Source organism: Schistocerca serialis, chromosome 5 (genome assembly GCF_023864345.2).
Source record: "Schistocerca serialis cubense isolate TAMUIC-IGC-003099 chromosome 5, iqSchSeri2.2, whole genome shotgun sequence".
Classification (NCBI taxonomy): domain Eukaryota; kingdom Metazoa; phylum Arthropoda; class Insecta; order Orthoptera; family Acrididae; genus Schistocerca; species Schistocerca serialis.
In genome coordinates, this window is record NC_064642.1 from 367,309,667 (window position 1) to 367,328,869 (window position 19,203).

Genomic DNA, 19,203 nt, shown 5'->3' on the forward strand with positions numbered 1-19,203 from the left:
TCAATATTTTAGTCAAGTCCCTGTTCGGTCGCCAGATTTGGTATGATTTCTTTTTTTTTTTAGTAATTTAATTGAAAGCTTTGTTGCTTTGGTAAAAATAAAATTGGTTCTCTTTGTCGTGACAGAATAAATTACTATTAATCACACCAGATTTGTCGGAGAACAGCAGCAACATGAGTAATTGATCCAGCTTTAAGAAATTCTATTACCTTTTAGCGGAAAATTCGTGCGGTACTCTCCGACGTTAGAAAAGTCGTGGTGTTCCGTTCGGAGCAGGAGGCGGCTGTCTTTTCTCATTCGCGATATCGAACATTACTAAAAAATGAACAGAAATTTTTTTTCGGAGGAAGATCGCGCGGAGAAAACAGACAGAAGTTACATGAAAGAAACCTAAGGGACCAACTAATTGGATTTGTACGAACATATAAACGGAACTGAAAGAACTTGGAATAAATACTATAACGATGTCGTCACGACAGCCTCCTGTTCCGACAGAACACACGCTGGATCGTAAGCTGCATAAATCTTTTAAACAGAAAAGATTATCACAAGTATAATTAATGAAAATAAGGTTGAGATATTTTCTTTGAAATTAAATAAACTTCAAGGCTTCAAGTATTATATTATGAAACGGAAACTTACATTAACATGGCCACCCAATGTGGCGGTGGAGCGAATTTTCATGATACACATTCTCGCTTGTTTGTGGCTACATATATTTTTAATCACTTAAACTCTTAAATTTACAATAAAATGATTATATCAGTATGGCGCACAATACTTTTGCGTCCGACTCGCAACACATTCACAGAAGAACAGCTAGAGAGCGGCGCGGCTCCCTGCAGAAGTAAAAATTGGCAATTGTTATTTTAAAACATAGGTGCATCGGTTTTTTTTTACTGATCGATAGCAGCGTATAACATTTTATAGCTATCGTGATATTCTGCGCTTTTCAGGAGCGCGGCAAAGATATCTGGTTACAACATTCATTGGTATATGTTAAAAGTTCGCACATACTGACGCGAATACAGAAAAAAAAACTTTTACATGTTAAAAATCGCAGTGATAAAGGCTGTAATGTCACAGTATGTCACGTCGTTCGCTTCACCACGTCTTACATGATGATCTCAAGTTTCACCCGTATAAGATAATGATCGTCCAACAGCTTAGTGAAGGGGATTTTGTGCAGCTCATAGAGTTTTGTCGCGTAGTGGACGAAATTTTTACGGAAGATGCAGATGCTACAGTTTTCATGAGTGATGAAGCACATTTTCATGTAGTCGGTTACATCAATGTTCAAAATTGTTGGTTTTGGGCACCGGACAACCCACATGAATTACACCAAAGACCTTTCCACATTGTAAAAGTAACAGTGTGGTGCTGCATTTCAAAGATGGGGATTGTTGGACCCTATTTTTTGGAAGAGGAAGGAACTGCAGTTACTGTGACATCAGCGTACTACTTTAAGACGTTAAACAACTTTCTTCGTCCAGAATTTGAAAGGCGTCAAGTGAACCTGAGAGAAATATGGTTTCAGCAGGACGGTGCCACATCTCACACGGGGAGAGCATCCATGGAAGTGGTTCGACAAATGTTCCCAGGACATGTTATTTCGAGATATGGTGATGTTTACTGACCCCCTCGATCATCCAATTTGTCGCTATGCGACTTTTTTTGTGGGGATATTTAAAATCAAGAATCTACATGAACAAGCCTCGCACGATCGATGACCTGAAGATTTCCACTCGTCAGAAAATTGAAGCCGTGCCGAATGAAATGTTGGAGAGAGCCATGCGTAACTTTCGGGAGAGGATCTAAATTTGTATCCAGCAAGAAGGACGTCATCTCCAAGACATTACTTTCTTAAACCTAATTAAAGTATGTATATTTCAAAACTGCATTAAAAATCTATCACTTAATGCTTGTTTTTATTATTTTTATCAAACCGTGTCCCAGTCATTCAACAGTGAAAAACATGCGTTTCCTCTGCTCCTCCTGTACCTGCGACCGTCGGTCCACCGGGCCGTTAGAGGATATCTTTAATCAGATTCTGCTCTCGGGGTTCTACCCCACCGTGTCGAAACACTCGGAGGTAGTGGCCATTCCGAAGACCGACAAGGGCCCCAGGGCAGGCGGCCAATTACTGGCCCATCAGACTACCCCCTTCCCTTTCGAAAGTCTTCAAAACGCTGCACCTGGAAAGGCTGAAACAACATGTCACCCAGGAGAACATCATGCCAAACAAACAGTTTGTGTTCCGGATTCACCATACCACTGCTCAACTGCTGAGGTTGGTGGAACCTGTCATGAGAGCACTGGAAGCAAGAGAACCCCTTGGGTAGTGTTTTTCGTTGCGTCTAAGGCCTTCGGCCCCATGTGGCAGAACGGCCTCGTGCACAAGCTCTCTGAGCGCGTGATACCGACGTCACACGTAGTTCTTCTCCGGTCTTACCTCGAAGGGAAGACCTTCCATGTCAGGGCAGACGAAGGAACGGCCAAAGATTGTCAGATATGCGCAGGGATATCGCAGGGGTCGATACTCGGCCCAATGCTGTACTCACTATTCACAGCCGATACACCACAGGTGGGGAACGTAGAGTAAGAGCTTTACGCCGACGATACAGTACTGTTCACCAATAGCATGAACGTTCATGCTGTGAGACGCAGTCTCCAGCTCGAGAGCGCTGCAATGGGTCCATGCTTGATGAAGTGGCGATTCAAATTCAACCCAGTCAAGAGGCAGGCAGTAGTTTTCACCTGAAGGTGGCTGCCGCCAGATCTGCCTCCAGTCGACGTCCTGGGAGGCGCCATCACATGGGGAATGGCGGCGAATTACTTAGTGGTAACCCTGGACCAGCGGTTTACTTGTAAATCGCACGTTCGTAACGCCAAAGGTAGAGCAATAGGGTAACTTCGTGCTCTGCATTCCCTGCCGAACCCGCATAACGCTGTAACTAAAGCTCGTCTGACCAGGGCTGCAGTACACAGCCGTGTTGTAGGGATATGCAGCTGACTCGCGCATCAGAGCACTGAACAGGGTGCAGAAACGAGCTCTCAAACTCACTCTGCTGCTCCGAAGGCTGTATCCAATTCGTCTGCTGCACAAACACACGAATATCTCGCTTTTGCAGGACAGTTTCCGGCAAATGTCGCAGGATTCGTACTAAAAGCCTGGTTAATCCAGAAATCGGCTCATCCACGCCCTAGGCCACCAACACCGAAGGCCGACCGCACGCTGACCTAATCTACTGCGAGAATAATGTTCTCCGCAAAAGACAAAAATAACTGACACCTTCATACATCATCACATTCATCGCATCATCATCACCATCGTTAGCTAGACTAGCACTTTATTTTCTTTTAACTTCAGGTAAACATAAAGCCAGTTCATCAACGAGTCGTCACCAAACTCCGACCAACAAAAGAATCATCAGGAGTCGCTCATAATGATCGTGAACTGCAAACATCGAGAGCCAAGGAATGGTTCATCATGCGACGAACGAATGAATCCGACACTTCGCCTGAAGATTAAAGTAGGAAACTGGTCGGAAAGTTTTCGCAGAACAACGCCTTCACTCCGCTGATAACCTGAGAAGATCTCGTCATCGATTTTCGCCGAGAAAGTCGACATTCCCACCAGGCTGTATTATGTGATTTTGCCTCGGACCCTTCGTTTGCACGATTACAATAGGAACGCAGTGATAATTTAAAAATTGCGTTATTTCATGTTTCTTACATCGTAGGAACAGTTTGAAAGCGAACTTTTTCTTAGCAACGTGACACATCTACCCTTCAGCTAAGTATACAGCACCACCATGATAAAGCATTACGAAGATTGTAGTATACACAAGGATGTCCTTACGGGTAATTCATAAGACAGTTCAGGAAGAAAGGAATAACGGTTTTAACGTCCCATCGACATTGAACTCATTAGAGATGGAGCGCAAGGTCGGTTTGTGTCAAGGATGGAGAAGGAAATAGCCGTGCCCTTTCAAACGAAACATCCCGCAACTAGCCGGAGTGATTTAGGGAAATCACGGAAAACACAAATCAGGATGGGTGGACACTGGTGAGAACCATCGAATGCGAGTTCAGTGTGCTAACACTGCGCCACCTCGCTCAATCCACGGCTATCTTCAGAAATGAAAGAAAATGAATGGATACATAGCATCTCGTTGGACTAGTACTCACAAGTACAATTTGCGAGTCTGTTTGAGTACATACTTACTGATGGAAGTGGGAAGTTAATCTACTGGAATGCTTCTGGATGGCGTTGTCTGAGGTGGAAGTGTGTTTCACCTTATTAACTACTTTAAAAAGTATAAAGCAGTAGCTTTTGAATACAATGGAAGACGGCTACAGATATTGTCTCGGCTCCCCTAATGCATTTCCGCTGCTGCTGAAAACAAATGACCCCATAATATCCCGCTATATCAATGGGCTGCGCCATTTTGTTTTAGGTGCTCTAGCTTCGAACTTCGGTGTTATAATACGAAGATTTCGATGTGTACCGCAACTGCAGTCATGCACTTCCAAACAAACTGAAAATTAATTACGTAACTTTTTTTTATAGATAATAGTACTTTATGACCACTCTTCGTATTGAGAATCAGTTTTACAGATGGTACGATCTAGTGGTTTCCACCTCTACAGAGATTCTCTCTCTCTTTATTTTCCATAGGAAACCACACAGTTTTCATTTATTTCTTTATTTGAAAACTCTGTGCCACTATTCGAGCATCTTTCATCACACACTTGTAAACCACGTTACGAAATAGTGAGAAGTTATCTCTAACTTCTGATAACAGGCTACGCACTGCGAAATACACAGTTTTGGAATACTGAACGCATTTTTAATTTACCACTTGTGTTTTTTTTTTGCATCCCAGATGTTACTGCGCCTGGAAGCAACGTCTAATAGTGTAGCTCAACTGCGGCGGTGACTCTAATGAGACCCGCGGTTGCGTTAGCCGCACGCTTTACAAAGGCGTCCCACGGTTTGCCGCTGCTGAAGGCGCTACGTTGTTCTGCGATCGCTCGGCGGGTTTGATCATGGCACCAACCTCTTCTTCCCTTGTGCAATGAACTTCATTCCCAAGCACCTGCTGCACCTGTCGTCGTCCGTAGATTAATTACATATTCTTTGTCTGCTACTGCTCCTTCTTCCTGTTCATATTTACTTTTTTATTTTATTCATTTCACATAGACATATGAAACAGAATATTTTTACTGATCCGTGCGTACTATCGATTACTCATTGACAGCGCGAAGTTACACCTTTGGCAGTCACTAAGCAGCCTCTTTTCTGTCGTCTCGCGTGACCGACTGCGGTGAATTAACGCAGGGCTGCTTTGGCTCTTGATTAGTTTCGTCTTGCCGTTAACCGGAGAAGTGAGTTGTGAGCAGCTACAAGTACTCATTCCATGGGGTAGTAAACCGACGAGCATTTATCGGCACTGAGCTTTCTTGTGAGCGCGTCTTGGATTACTAAGCTCACTTGTCTGAGAAACACGACGCTCGGGCTCCAACAGGGCACTGATTCGTGTTTGGTGCTCGGTCCGTGAGTAAATGGGCAGAGTTGAACCACAGACGCATAAGGATTTGTTCGGAGAGCATCCTGCTTGGTCCTGCGGCGTGCTTGTGCTCAGTTGTTAAGTGCACCTGCTCCCAAGGGAGGTGGGCAACTAGCATAACAAGTGTCCGCCCACATATGTGTAATCCAGGGGAGAGCTCAAGGTTCTGGTGTCCTTACGGTATTTTTTAATACCAAGCAAACTCGTCTTGTTGGCCATATTTACGTTTTGTTAAACAAGAGCCAGTTCAGTCTTTCGGGCTCTAAGTCAGTGGCTCGTTTTTAATCTGTTGTTTATTTGTTTAAATACTGTCTAAATTTACAAATCTCTTGTTTAGAGTAAATTTTATTCCCCCAGTAATTGCCATTTTAAATATTTTTTGGCGTAATGTGGGCATTTACTTGACGTTTAAGATTATTGAAAATATGTTACTGAATGTGTGGTCTGAAATTTGATTGAAGTTCAGTATTTTGAGCGCACTTGTTCGTACAGCAGTTGGGGCCCCATTTTCTTAATCGTACTTATCGGCTGTATTGTGCCCACTTGTTCTTTTAGTCATTGATTATGACGGCTCACTTGTTGAATTATGTTAAAGCTATCTCACTGTTTCTGAACTGTTGTTCATTTGCTTGAATACTGTTATAATAAGGAAGTCTTTTTGTGCTAAATTATTATTGCATTCTCAATGTTTTTTTTTGTAATTCTGTGAACTGTAAGAGTCATCCGCTCTTCTGCTATAAGAAAACGTTTCGTAATAAAATTCTGAGTAGAATATGTGAAATTTTATGATAATTAATTTTAAATGATGTTTTCAAATAAATGTGTGTTCTGATGCAAATGCCAAGTTTTAGTTCCCAGCACCCTATCGCACCAGCTCCCCGCTAGCTGTATCTTCTGAATTGGAATGCATTACATCAGCGATTCTGCATGGCGTCGATTCAACAACTCCTTGGTGGCTTTCCAGAGCTATGTGACACTTCGTGTCTAAGCACAGGTCACGCAATGGCCATAAATTACGCGCCGGTAGTCTGTGGGTGCGGAGCTGGCGCCCGATAGTGTCCCAGATATGTTCCACCTATTTCAGATCAGGCGAATTTGGTGGTCAAGGTATCAGCATGAGTCAGCCTCTTCAAACCGTTGTGACACGATTCTCGCATTGTGTCAGCTACAGTTATCGTGCTGGAAGATGTCATCGCCGTCGAGGAATAAGTCAAGCACGAAGGAATGCAGATGGTTCATAATGATATTCACTTAGTCCACAGTTGTCATGGTACCTTACGCTTCTACCAAAGGTCATATGGACGACAAGCTGAATGACCCCCCCTCCCCAATAGCATAACGCTGCCACCGCCGGCCTCAGCACATGTCGCAGTGCAAGTTTCGAGCAGCTATTCTCCTGAATGACAGCGTATCTGGACACGCCCATCACGCCTCATCACAGAACGTGAAGATTGGTGGTCTGACCGCTCTGTAAAGCAGGATAGGCGGAGATTTGCGGCAGATCTGATGACAGAGTACAGAGCTGGTGCCCGCACAAGTGTTTCGGAGCACACCGTTCGGCGCACAGCGGACAAACCTTATGTGATCCCATGTTGACCCAGTGATATAGTCAAGCATGAAAGCAATGTGCACTGGCTTATCGAGATTGGCGGTGAATTAATGAGAACATCCGATGAACCACGTTTTCTGTTACACCAGTAACTTTAATTTTTATTTGGTATCTATAATCTTTATAGAAATTGTTAATTTGATACTAGTAATGGCTTTAATAAATGACTGAATATCTCTTATTCACACATATTTAGATACATAGTCCTTAATTGGTTATTTATGAATGTGGGGTCTATATATGTGGTGAAATGAGTGTGCCTCTTGTTGTTAATGTTTAGTACTTTTGCTTCAAACAGACTTTTCAATGATGAGACCAAAGTCACTTGGTTAGAATTCTTTAGGTTTGGTTACTCATTCTTGGTTTCCAAGTCATATAGATGATTTTGCTGTTCTGATTTCTAGTTCTTTGATCTTTAATTTTGATTGTGGACATTACATTTGTGATTTCATAATGTATTATTCTGAAATAAATCTAATTACTACGGTAACCATTTTGGGTACCATTTCACAATAACTAACTTGGCTACAAAGTATCCAAAATTTGCCATTTTCCATTAATGGTACATTTTTTTAAGGACTTTTTATGTTTGTACACACATTTTATTAGTTATCAGTTAAAGGATATTCATTTCATAAGATATGCCTCTTAATTTCATAACTTTAACATCGATTTATTTTGACACTTGTGGTTTATCTTTTTGCAGTATACCTTTATTGGTTGAAATTTACTCAAAGGACTTGATCATTAAAATTGTTGCTTAAGATAAGGTAAATATTTAATTTTTGAAATATTTTATATGCTGCATTGCTTCTTATTCTTTTAGTTTACATTATTACGCAATATCTAATAACAATAATTTCGTTCTCATTGTTGTTTTGATGTTAATGGTTACTGTATTTCTTTTGGAATGATTGGTTTACTTGTTGTGGCTGTTTTTGGAGGAGAGTTTCATTATGTTTTCTCTATTTCGTCATTTTATTTGTGTAATTTATAACTTGAAGCTGTTAACAATTAATCTAGTTGTTTTAGGCTCTACATATTGAAATATTATTCTATAATCATCCACCAAATGAGCCGATGTGGTAGTGAGACCGGATAAATTCAGAGGACTTCAATTCAAATCTATACCTGGCCATCAAGATTTCAGTTCTTTGCGGTTTATGTAAATTGCTGAAGAGAAATGCCAAGATGATTTCTCTGAAATTATCTTCCACAGGCTGTTCCAACATGAGATTGTACTTCAGCTTTTATTTCTTCTTAAGCAGAGTGAGAAAATTTAATCTTTCTTCTTTCTTTGAATGATACAAACCCTAAGATAATTCTCTACAATATGCTTTCTTCCATATGCCAGGAACGTGTCTTCTAAAATAGGCAGATTGCTTAGGAAGTATAATATTAATGTCATCTTCCGTGCTTCACCAAAGAGCAGGGCCTTAGTCGGATCCTTTAAAGACGATTTGCAACTGAGGAACGCGGGCGTTTATAAAATTCCCTGTGAGTGTAGCTCTGCATATATGGTTCAGAACACACGAACGGTCCAGGAACGCTGTGTAGAACACGAAAGACACACCCGTCTGGGGCAACCTTTAAAATCAGCAGTAGCAGAACATTGCATTTCCATGGGAAGTTCAATGGAATATAATAATACCAAAATTTTAGCACCGGGGTCCAGCTTCTGGGACTCTGTAATTAAAGAATCCGTGGAAATATGTCTTTCTGATAATTTAATGAATCGTGATAACGGTTTTCAGCGGGATAAAAATTGGGATCCAATTATTAAGATTATGCGTTCACAACGGAATCGATATGCTTAGTCGCTACTTAGCGATTAGATTGTTCTTATTTCACCACTAAGGGCAGCACACACAGCTTGGCTGCCTCGTGCGTGTCACCTCCTAATCCATGTGTCGTAAACCGCCAGTAAGATTCGCATGCGTGGAATTCGCTATGAATACCATGACTCCATCAGGTCTCTTCAGTACTTCGTCTACTCACCTGAGGATGGCCGGACGTCTCTGGGCCGAAATATCGTGGCAGAATGTTGATGGGATCCGGCTGCAAACCAGAAAGTTTTTGGAAGAAGAAATACGCCGGGAAAAATTCAGAATTCACAATACGTAAGTACTTGTAGAACTAAATCTTTGAGGTGTGTCATGATCATGTCTGGGTAGCTCAGTTATTAAGAGGCAAAAACTCTCATTCTCGTCTAGATCTTGCACACTGCTTTAATCTGCCAAGAAAATTCAGACCTCATCAAGTTTCGTGTAACGATGTCATTTTATTTCCATTTAATTTTGCCCCACCGTACCTCCAGACCAGGAATTTCACCACATGTACATTAAAAGTTGTTAATATATAGGTATTATTAATTCTATTCGTGAGATGTTTCGATATCGCAGTTATGTAGCTGTGTTCTTACATAGTTGACACTGAAAGAAAGATGTGTAACATGTTATGTCAACAACCATCTTAATTCAGTTTTACAGTTTTAAAATAAAAAATGAAATTACCAACAGAAGAGTGTAATTTCTCATACTTCAGTTATAACCCCTTTTTCCCAAAGATTGTACTAGTAATTCATTAGCAGGATGAAGATGCATATTGCTAGCAGTGATGTAGTATCGTCATGGAAACAGTTGCAGTCGTAAGACGTGTTTTCAGTACAAAGAGATTTTACTTTCATCACATTTAAAACGTTTGCTGCTATTTATTCCAAAAAGTGAGGATGATGAAAATAATCCCTACTATAACTTCATGTTCATGAAAAACGAAATTTATTGGTTTTAATATCTTACAGAAAATTGTATGCTGTCCATACAAAAACATCTCATAGGAACATAGACACGGTCAAATGGTGGTACACATAATGTCACTATGTGAACCAGTCAGGCTGAGAAGAGTTTTTAAGAACATTATTGTTAACCTACGGCAATACAAGATCAGTGTATGGATGCCTGGTATCAGTACAGGGAAAAAGGCCTCGTGATGTAGGTAGCATACTGCCTGTGTCATGGCTATCGAAATACTGTCACAGTTTCCGCCTCCTCTCGAATGTTTCTTTCTCATATAATCTTCGTTATTGTTTCAGTCTTCTTGTGTTGCAGTTTTTCCTTCTTGATACGGCGAACCACAAATATGACTAGTTTATAATTTTTTGGAGTAACTGAGACTTCATTGTCAATGAGATGTCAGAGAGATACGAAAATGCAATCATATTTCTGTCTCTGATTTATTGCAAGACAAATTAGTCGGTTGCCAGGTTTTCGTAATCTTGCACATCCAGAAGAAAAGTGCACATTTAGTGTTGTGACGACAGGATATGTTTCCTTTCTAGCATTTCATAAGACACTATTATGAGACGAAGATAATTCAGGAGGTGTAGAGAGCTCAGACGACAGGAGCATTGCTAAGAGTGAATTAAAATTCATGTACTGTGAAAATATATGTAGAAAAAGTTGTTTATTTGATTTGGTATCCAATTCGGCTTACAGATGGAATTATAAGGCGTGTGTAGTTTATGTAAGCAGTTGAGTTCATGGGTCTACTGGCTGTGTATGAAGCGCGCTCGTGTCATATGGCAGTGGGTCGCATTTTTCTGTTGACTCATTCGATCTCTATTTAAAGCAAGTTTTCACGGCATATTTCTTCGAGATAACGTTTCAAGAAATGGAGCAAATGGAAAATAAATCCATTGTAATTGTTGCAGGGACTACCGCTTAAAGGGGATAGTATAGTGTGTTTGACATGCAGAAAATAAGGTTAAAGGAGGACATAGTGTGAATTTAGAAAGGTCTCAATAAAAAAGTGTATTTTTTACGGATTAGAAGAACTGACCAAGGTATGGCTACTATTATCTTCAGATTAGTTGAAGTGTGGCTAGTAGGCATTAAATTTCTGCACTGAGCGAATATGAGAATGAATCAGAGTATATACTTTCGTAACGATCTGACGAACTGTTGATTTTAATATACGAGTTTACTAAATTACTGAAGCTGAGAATTCTACACTGTGTTTCGTGTTACGGGAAAAATATATCCTAGAAATGGAGGGGGACTGAATGGTTGAAATAGTGTACGATGAGAGAAAATTTACATTCCATCCAAGAGTTGTAATAGCAGGAAGCATAACTGTTCCATGGGATTACATCATATGGTTCATGTCTAAACGGTAGAATGAGAAGAAAAAAATCCTTGCGAAATTACTTGTGATAACATGTATGGTTATGAGTCAGAGAATTCACTGCTTACGACTTGCTTACACTGTGATTAACTGAGTGCAATCGTTGGTTCTTAGTGATTCTGCCACTGTATGGCAATTGGAAGAATGGCCTATGTACAGGTGTGAATTTTCAGGATTTTGTGTTCTGCTATATTTCACGCTACCAGTTTTACGACTAGAATAATACGCAGCAGAACTGACGGGGCGCTTCGGAGGGAATGGTCGATATCAAGAAAACTAAATGTACCTCCAAAGAAGTTCCGTAATTACATTTGGAAACGAAAATAAGAAGATCAATGGGCAGTGAAGTCCAGAATACGCAAATATCACGACGAGGTCATGATATTTAATAATAACATTTAGAATGACCTAAAGGAGAAGACAACTGTCAAACGCAGTTCGTTAGGAGTCTCCAAAGGAAGCGTGGGGTGTATACCAAACAAGTTGTGCACAAGCGGTCCGTGCTGTGCACCACTGATTATTGCTCAATTTTTGAGAATTTTTTTTTCAAAGAAAAAGGAAGAGATTCACGGTTTGCAATGTGCTTGCAGATTACCGCAGATGCTGTTCCTGTAAGAAGACGTTGCCAGAAGAACGAGTATAAATGTGGGATAATCGTTTTCACATATGATTGTATGTATGTGTGTGTGTGTGTGTGTGTGTGTGTGTGTGTGTGTGTGTGTGTGTGTACACCCGTGTGGCACGAAATCACTGGCCTGACTGAGAAATTCAGAAAAAAAAACGATATGAAGGCGAAAATTTTGTGTGCAAAATAAAGCATTTGGTATGAAGAGGCACAGATGATATCAGTTACAGGTTCCCTTAACTCTATGTCACACTGTGGACTCTGAAGCTGCACACCTCGTTGATGAAACAGGTTCCTCGCACCCTGTTGCTGCCGGCGTATAATACCTTATCTTACATAGTTATCAGTCATATCGGTGATTAGCAGTGTCGGGCTTACGATAACGATACTAATATCAACTGAGAGAAAATTCATCTTAAATGGGTCTAGTACTGCAGGAAGAGCCAGTCTCTGGTAGAATACTTCAGAACACCAACAGAAATTTAATGCGATGTGGTATCCAAATATTCCCAAAATTTGATTTTTCCCGCTAATGGTTAAGAGAACATTGGAGTACAACTAGCTGTCCCCTCACACACCTTCCCTGAATTAGTGTGTCAAGTGTCTGTGATCTCAGTGGTTTGGCTGCTTCTTGGTGAACATATTTCTACTGTCGTGTTTCCGACAGTTGGTGGTTTCGCGATGGCTGACCTGAAACAGTAGCGTATTTGTGTAAAGTTTTGTTCTAAACCTGAGTAAACAGCTGCAGAAGCGCACCAGACGTTGAAGCAAGCACTTGGAGACAACGCTTTGGCAAGACACAGACTTACGACTGGTATAGGCGTTTCAAAATAGGCGAACGTCTAGTGATAACGAGGACTTTTCCAGTCGGCCGTCAACTAGTATCACTCCAGGAAACGTTCGGCAAATGGAGGATCTGATTCTGCAAGTTCGTAGACAGGCTGTCAAGTCCTCTCTAACACCTTGGGAATACGTTATGGTACATGTTAACGTATTGTATGAGAAAAGTTGAACATGAGAAGTATTGCGGAGAAATTTGTGCAGCTGCTTCAAGACGATCAGAAGGATATTGCGAGAAAGTCTGCAAAGAACCTAAGAAGCTGCGTCAAGATGCTCCAGACTTTCTTTCGTAGATTGCCACTGGTGGTGATAAAAGTTTGATTTTTTGCTAAGAGACTGAAACTAAGTAGCAGTCGTAGCAATGAAAGAGCCCTCTTCAGCTAGACCAAAAATGGGTGAAGCATCGGGAGTAAACACAAGTCCCTGCTGATCTGTTCTTTATATACATATATATCAACTTGTAGAATAATCGTTTATAAAAATTGAGGAACTTATATTATCACTGGAGACGGCCAAGTAAGCCTACGATCTCTTGCAATAAATAATCTCTTTGCAGCAAATACAATAAAGTGGTATGGTTGATATTTTGTATGAATGTAAAATATAATGCGAATGATAACGCTTCTTCAGCAACACCAAAAAGTCTAGAATGTCGAAAGGCTATCACAGTCAAGAGATGGGCGACACTTTTCATGATATTGGGCGCGTCAGAGTTTGTCATATTGTAGAGCATTGGCTTGCCACGGAGTGCAGGCTCACACTTTTATCTTTTCCCTCTCCTCTTTGGTGGCGGTCTCGTCTTCAGTGCGTCCAGCTTTGAGGCCCGCTATCTCCAACGCCACCTCCTCCGCCAGACGGCCTTTGGTCTCGGGAACGAACCTCCACACGTAGAACACGGCGAATGCGCAGAAAATGGCGAACATCCAGAAGGACACGTACAGCTCGAAGTGGATGGACATGGCGTGGTATGTCTTGAGCGTGGCAAAAGCCGATCCGCAGTTGACGATGGACAACACCGACATGGCGATGCCCTTGACGCGAGGACGGAACACCTCGCTGCAGACCGTCCATATGAGGGCGCCTGGACCCATCGTCATGCATATCTGTCGATCAGAAACATGAATTAGCTTTAGGGCACAATGTGGCGCCTTAATGACATTTCGACGATATATCACTTAAATTTAATGTTAAGATGCAGCTGATGACGCTAGTCGTCAATGCAATTTTTTTTCTTAAAACTATACAGTTGCCTGGTGTATTTTTGGGTGCTGATTTCAGGTCAAGTACTTAAAATGTTTACTTACATGTAAAATGTGGCTATTTATTGGTTACACCAACACCAGCACTGTGTAAAGTGCTACAAAAAGTTATTTTATTTTATAGGCTATAACAAAGCTACCTCTCTGTACCACAATCGAAGAAAAACGACTGTGCCACAGAGTGGTAGCTGTCTTATAGCCTACAAAATAAAACAAATTTTTGTAGCACGCTACATTGCAAAACATCACAAAACAATGCTGGCGTTAATGTAATGAATAAATAGCCGTTAGTTTAATGAATAAATAGCCACAGTGAGGAAAGGAATCAGAAACTCTGGCCACACAGAATGCTAAAAGTTAGATGATAAAACGTAGTGTTAGGTTCTCTTGTGAACCCAAAGAAATACTCCTGCCTTCATCCCACATAAAACTTGAAATTATGATACTACTTATTATAGCCCTACCAAAAGACAGTGACACTTTCAAACATGCGGCAAGTAAGTTTCGAAGGCTATCAGAGAATAAGCTGAAAGAAGGAGTTTTCGTCGCCCCCCCCCACCCCCTAAGATTCGAAAATTGAAGAGAGACGAAACATTTGAACACAAAATGAAAGACATCTGCTTGCATATGCTTTAAAAGAAGTGTCTTCAAGTTTCTCGGCAGTTGCAAAGACCCTGTTTACGTGAATTTAGTAAAAAAACAATGAAATTTTGACTCTGCAGCGGTGTGTGCGCTGGCAGATTAAAACTGTGTCCCGGACCGAGACTCGAACTCGGGACCTTTGCCAGGAAGTTTCATATCAGCGCACATTCCGCTGCAGAGTGAAAATTTCATTCTGGAAACATCCCCCAGGCTGTGGCAAAGCCATGTCTCTGCAGTATTCTCACTTCCAGCAGGCAGTTCCGCAGGAGAGCTTCTGTGAAGTTTGGAAGGTAGGAGACGAGGTACTGGCGGAATTGAAGCTGTGAGGACGGGGCGTGAGTCGTTCTTGGGTAGCTCAGTTGGTAGAGCACTTGCCCGCGAAAGATCCGGCACACCGTTTTAATCTGCCAGGAAGTTAAAAAATGATGTACATGTAACTTATGCAAATAATTTATCATTAGATTCCTATTAAAATTTTACGTTGACAAAAGCGTCTATCAGTGGCCATTTACTAGTGAGAATTCATTCTGAAGTACGATATGTGTAATCTGGCTGTTACCTAAAGCCATTGCTTGGGATAGTTCTTGTTTTGTCATTTTATATATGACAAGAGCCGTCCGGCTTCATCTAATCTAGTGTACCATCATGTGATGTAACAAGGCCCACTCTTTCTGACAAATATTTTTTATAAATATAGAAACATAGGTCAGGGGCTAATAAAGCTTTGTTTGCAACTGGTTGGCTGATTTTTCAGTCTTTTCAGATTTGCATTCATATTCCAAGACTTTCGAGAATCTTTTAACGTTATGTTTGAAGTCGGATAACAAATGACATAAGAAATATTTTTTTCCATGTGATATAATTACAAATTAACAACTTTTGACTTTTTCCTTTTCTTGTACTGTGAAATCTTGCTTCTGGAAAAATTTCATGAGTCTAGGTCAACTTGAAGTACCTTATAGGTTTTAATGCGTGAGTTTTCGAGTATCAAAATATGTGACATAAAGAGTCCTATCTTTTGATTGCACTGATTTAAAAGCTTAAAATTTTTGTGCCACCAACTGACTATGGGCCTTAGCATGTGATGTAAATTCGAACATGATATGTCTACTCATTGCTGGGAAAACAGACAGGCAGATGGACAACAAAACGATCCTTAAGGGTTCCACTTCTACAGACTGAAGCGAGGAACCCTAAAAAGTACAAAAGTAACCACGAGCCGCACTTCTAGTCGTTGGACTAGAATCTGAGCTTTCTTCTCATTCTTACTTGCTAACAACTTTGTGGCATACTGATTATGTTGGTACTATTGCGCGCCACGCTGTGCATGTACCTGGGGTGAGCTGAAGGACTGATTATTCGATATATGAGCAGAAAGCGGTATATCGATACTTGAATTGTTTGTCTGGAAGTTAAGTATCTACAATATTCAACCTAAGATTTCTGACAATTCAGGTGAGATGAAAAATATGCGTATTTGTTCGAAGGTATCAGCAGAGAATGTTATTCCATCAAAAAATATTTATTCTCTGAAATTTAAATGATGCATATCTTGTACTGTTGTATAGTACTTGTTAAATAACCTGGGAACAGACACACAATTCTTATTCGAACCTGATAAGTGTTCATAATTTCAGCTCATGACTGCTTTAAATTTCTGATTTGCAATAATCCAGTATTGTTAGAGTATTTCAGAGATGTCCAATGAGTGAGTACGCATGTACTGTAAACAAATGTATATGAGTAATAATACTCGTCAGTGCGCAAACTGGAATGAAAAACTTGTCATTACCATCACTGTTATATCCCCACTGGTCAGCTCAGTGTAGAGGAAATGAACTCCTTGGTGATCATAAAATTATATAATTTAATTATATAGGAACGTAGTCTTGCGTCAATCGTGGTATATGCCGGGGCGTTTGCGATCGCGAGCCATGTGTGAAAACAAGCAGCAGTATCGACACCGCAAACGTCAATACAGGGTGTCTCAAACTATATGGGTCAAATCGAAACAGGTCATAGGCGTCCACAACCTATTATATTGAAATAAGGAAGCAATGGTTGGAAATTCATATTTACTGTGTTACGGACATACATAGCGTACAGCTGTGCAGCACATAACAACAGTGTAGCTCGTAGTAACTATTCAGACCGCCAGTCTCAATGCACGTATTGCAGCATACAATTCTGTCGCACTCTCACAAAGATTGTGGTTGTCTGTTGTACACTGGGACAGGCAGGACTAAGAGAAGCTGGATGTTCCTTCTGCGACATTGCAGAAAAAATTGGAAGGAATGTAGCTAATGTACACGATTGCGGTGATCACAAGAATGAACGATCGCAAGAAGGCTGGGCTCCGAATGGCCACATGTCACTACCGAGAGGGAAGAACACGATGCATCATGTATGGCTCTGGCTCATCGTACTGCATTTGCAGCAGCAATTTGAGCAACAGTTTGTACCACAGTAACACAACGAACTGTTACAAATCGGCAACTTCAAGGACAGCTCCGAGCCAGACGCGCTGTAGCGTGCAATCAACTGACCCCAAACCACCGCCATTTGCGAGTTCGGTGGTGTCAAGCGAGTGCTCGTTGGAGGGCAAGGTGGACGTATGTTGTGTTTTACGACGAAAGCCGGTTCTGCCTTGGTCCCAGTGATGGCCGCGTCTTGGTTAGAAGGAGGCCAGTTGAGGACCTGCAACCAACCTGTCTGCTTCCTAGACATACTGGACCTACAGCTACTCGACCTATAGCTGGAGTTACGTTCTGGGATGCAATTTCGTATGACAGCAGGAGCACTCTCGTGGTTATCCCAAGCACACTCACTGCAAAATTGTACGTTAATCTGGTGATTCGACCTGTTGTGCTGCCATTCATTAATAGCGTTCCAGGGACTGTTTTCCAGCAGGATAACGCTCGCCCACATACCGTTGTTGTAGCCCAGTGTGCTCTACAGAGTGTCGATATGTGGTCTTGGTCTTCTCGATCACCAGGTCTGTCCCGAATCGAGGACATATCTACATCTACATATATACTCCGCTAGACACCAAGTGGTGTGTGGCGGGGGGCACAATTCGTGCCAAAGTCAAATTACCCCCCCCCCCCCCCCCCCTCATTCCACTGTTCCACTCGCGGATCGCGTGGGGGAAAAACGACTGTCTGAACGCCTCAGTACGAGCTCTAATTTCTCTATCTTTGAATGGTGATCATTGCGCGATTTGAAAGTTGGTGGTAATAATATATGCTCTATATCCTCGGTGAAGATCGGATTTCGGAATTTAGTGAGCAGCCCCTTCCGTTTAGCGCGCCGTCTATCTGCAAGTGTGTCCCACTTCAAGTTTTCTATGAGATTTGTAACTCTCACGATGGCTAAATGTACCAATCACGAATCTTACCGCTCTTCTTTGGGCCTTCTCAATCTCTTGAATCAGACCCAACTGGTAAGGGCCCCACACAGACGAACAATACTGTTAAGACTGGACGAACTAACGTAAGCTATTTCCTTTGTTGAAGGACTGCATCGCTTCAGGATTTTACCAATAACCCGCAATTTAGAGGTCGCCTTAGCCGTTACTTGTGTAAACTGATCATTCCATTTGAGATCACACTCAGATACTTGACGAATATTACACCTTCCAAAGACTGGGAATTTATTTTGAACTCGTACATTAATGGTGATTTTCGCCTTATACGCAGTAGGTTACACTTACTAATATTGAGAGATAACTGCCTGTCATTACACCACGCATTTATTTTCTGCAAATCCTCATTGATTTGTTCACAGCTTTCGTGTGATACTACTTTCCTGTAGACTACAGCATCATCGGCAAACAGCCTAATGCCCCTGTCAATAGCATCAACCAGATCGTTTATGTAAATCGTAAAAAGCAGCAGACCTATTACGCTGCCCTGGGGCACATCTGAAGTTACACTTGATTGTGTTGAAGTCACCCCATTCAGGACGCCATACTGCTCCCTGTCTGTTAGAAAACCTTTATCCAACCGCACATGTCACCGGAAAGACCACAAGCGCACACTTTTTGGAGCAAGCGACAGTGCGGAACTGAGTCGAACGCCTTTCGAAAGTCGAGTAATATGGCATCAACCTGGGAGTCGATATCTAGAGCGTGTTGTATATCATGCGCAAAGAGGGCCAGCTGTGACTCGCATGATCGCTGTTTCATAAAACTGTGCTTGTCAGAGACTAGAAAGGTCATTATGTCTGAACACAAAATATGTTCCATGATTCTACAACAAATCGATGTCAGTGAAATTGGCCGGTAATTATGTGCATCCGATTTTCTACCCTTTTAATAGATTGCTATGATCTGGGCCTTCTTCCAGTCCCGTGAAACTTCCCGCTGTTCCAATGATCTCTGATAGATGATGGAGAAGAATGGTGCTATATTTGTAGCATAGTTAACATAAAATCTTACGGGGATACCGTCTGGGCCAGATTCTTTCCTGGCGT

The 19,203-nt window shown here is 41.5% G+C and overlaps 1 protein-coding gene across 1 annotated transcript in view; it reads right to left on the minus strand.

Moving 5' to 3' along the window:
* Nucleotides 1–13,109: 13,109 nt before the first annotated feature.
* The window catches only part of LOC126481398 (facilitated trehalose transporter Tret1-like), an 82,815-nt gene continuing 76,721 nt past the window's right edge, over nt 13,110–19,203 (minus strand). The window contains exon 5 of the mRNA XM_050105127.1: nt 13,110–13,932. Within this exon, the coding sequence (XP_049961084.1) occupies nt 13,585–13,932 (348 nt within the window). The 3' untranslated portion in view covers nt 13,110–13,584. The remainder of the gene's footprint in view (nt 13,933–19,203) is intronic.